General features: G+C 34.6%; 1 protein-coding gene across 1 annotated transcript in view; it reads left to right on the top strand.

The window, feature by feature from the left end:
• The first annotated feature begins 240 nt into the window (after positions 1-240).
• LOC105620149 (MAP kinase-interacting serine/threonine-protein kinase 1) overlaps positions 241-850 on the top strand; it is a 2,020-nt gene continuing 1,410 nt past the window's right edge. Inside the window, exons 1-2 of the mRNA XM_012201656.1 lie at positions 241-259; positions 417-773. Of these exons, the coding sequence (XP_012057046.1) occupies positions 241-259; positions 417-773 (376 nt within the window). The remainder of the gene's footprint in view (positions 260-416; positions 774-850) is intronic.

Genomic DNA, 850 nt, shown 5'->3' with positions numbered 1-850 from the left:
ATTAAGAATAGTTTTATTGAAAAATAATATTTTTATAATTCTTTCATTTTAGTCCTCCTTTGGCTTTTGTTACTGGAAATTCATACTCTTTTTAGGAAATAAATTGAGAATACTTTATACTTATACTTAAAATATACTTATACCTAATACTTATACCTAAAGCTATATTTTTATTTTATTTGGAGTGCTTAATATGAATAAAAAAAAAACATTGCGATGTATGACTTGTTAAATTAGTAGATGTGTGAACTGTGTGAGAGTATGTAAGGTGTGCAATGTGGAATCGAGTATTTTTAGTTTTTCATTTTCCTCCGTTCTTTTGAGTATTCGAAGAGTATGATGTATCGTATAAGAGTATGATGATCAAAGAATTAGTCTAAAAAATGAGTATATAAAAAAGAACGTTGCTGTTACAGAACTGTACAAATTGACTGGAGAAGTTCTTGGGGAAGGTGCCTACGCTTCGGTCCAGACCTGTACATCTCTTTACACGGACCTCGAATACGCTGTGAAGATCATTGACAAGATCCCCGGACACGCGCGTGCCAGGGTGTTTAAGGAAGTCGAAACATTTCATCATTGCCAAGGCCATCCGAACATCATACAGCTAATTGAGTTCTTTGAGGATGAGGAAAAATTCTATCTTGTGTTTGAGAAGATCAACGGTGGCCAACTATTGAACAGGATTCAGGAACGGATTCATTTCACTGAGAGGGAGGCGAGCCAGATTGTCAAAGAGATTGCGAGTGCGCTCGACTTCCTTCATAAGAAAGGTAATTTCGACGAGGCGAAATAATCGCACGAATTCATATAACTGAAAATAAAATTAGAATTAAAAAATAATACTTAG

Source organism: Atta cephalotes, assembly GCF_000143395.1.
Source record: "Atta cephalotes unplaced genomic scaffold scaffold00024, whole genome shotgun sequence".
In the NCBI taxonomy this organism is placed as follows: domain Eukaryota; kingdom Metazoa; phylum Arthropoda; class Insecta; order Hymenoptera; family Formicidae; genus Atta; species Atta cephalotes.
The sequence above is the reverse complement of the archived record's forward strand: the minus strand, read 5'-3'. Positions and strand labels throughout refer to the sequence as shown.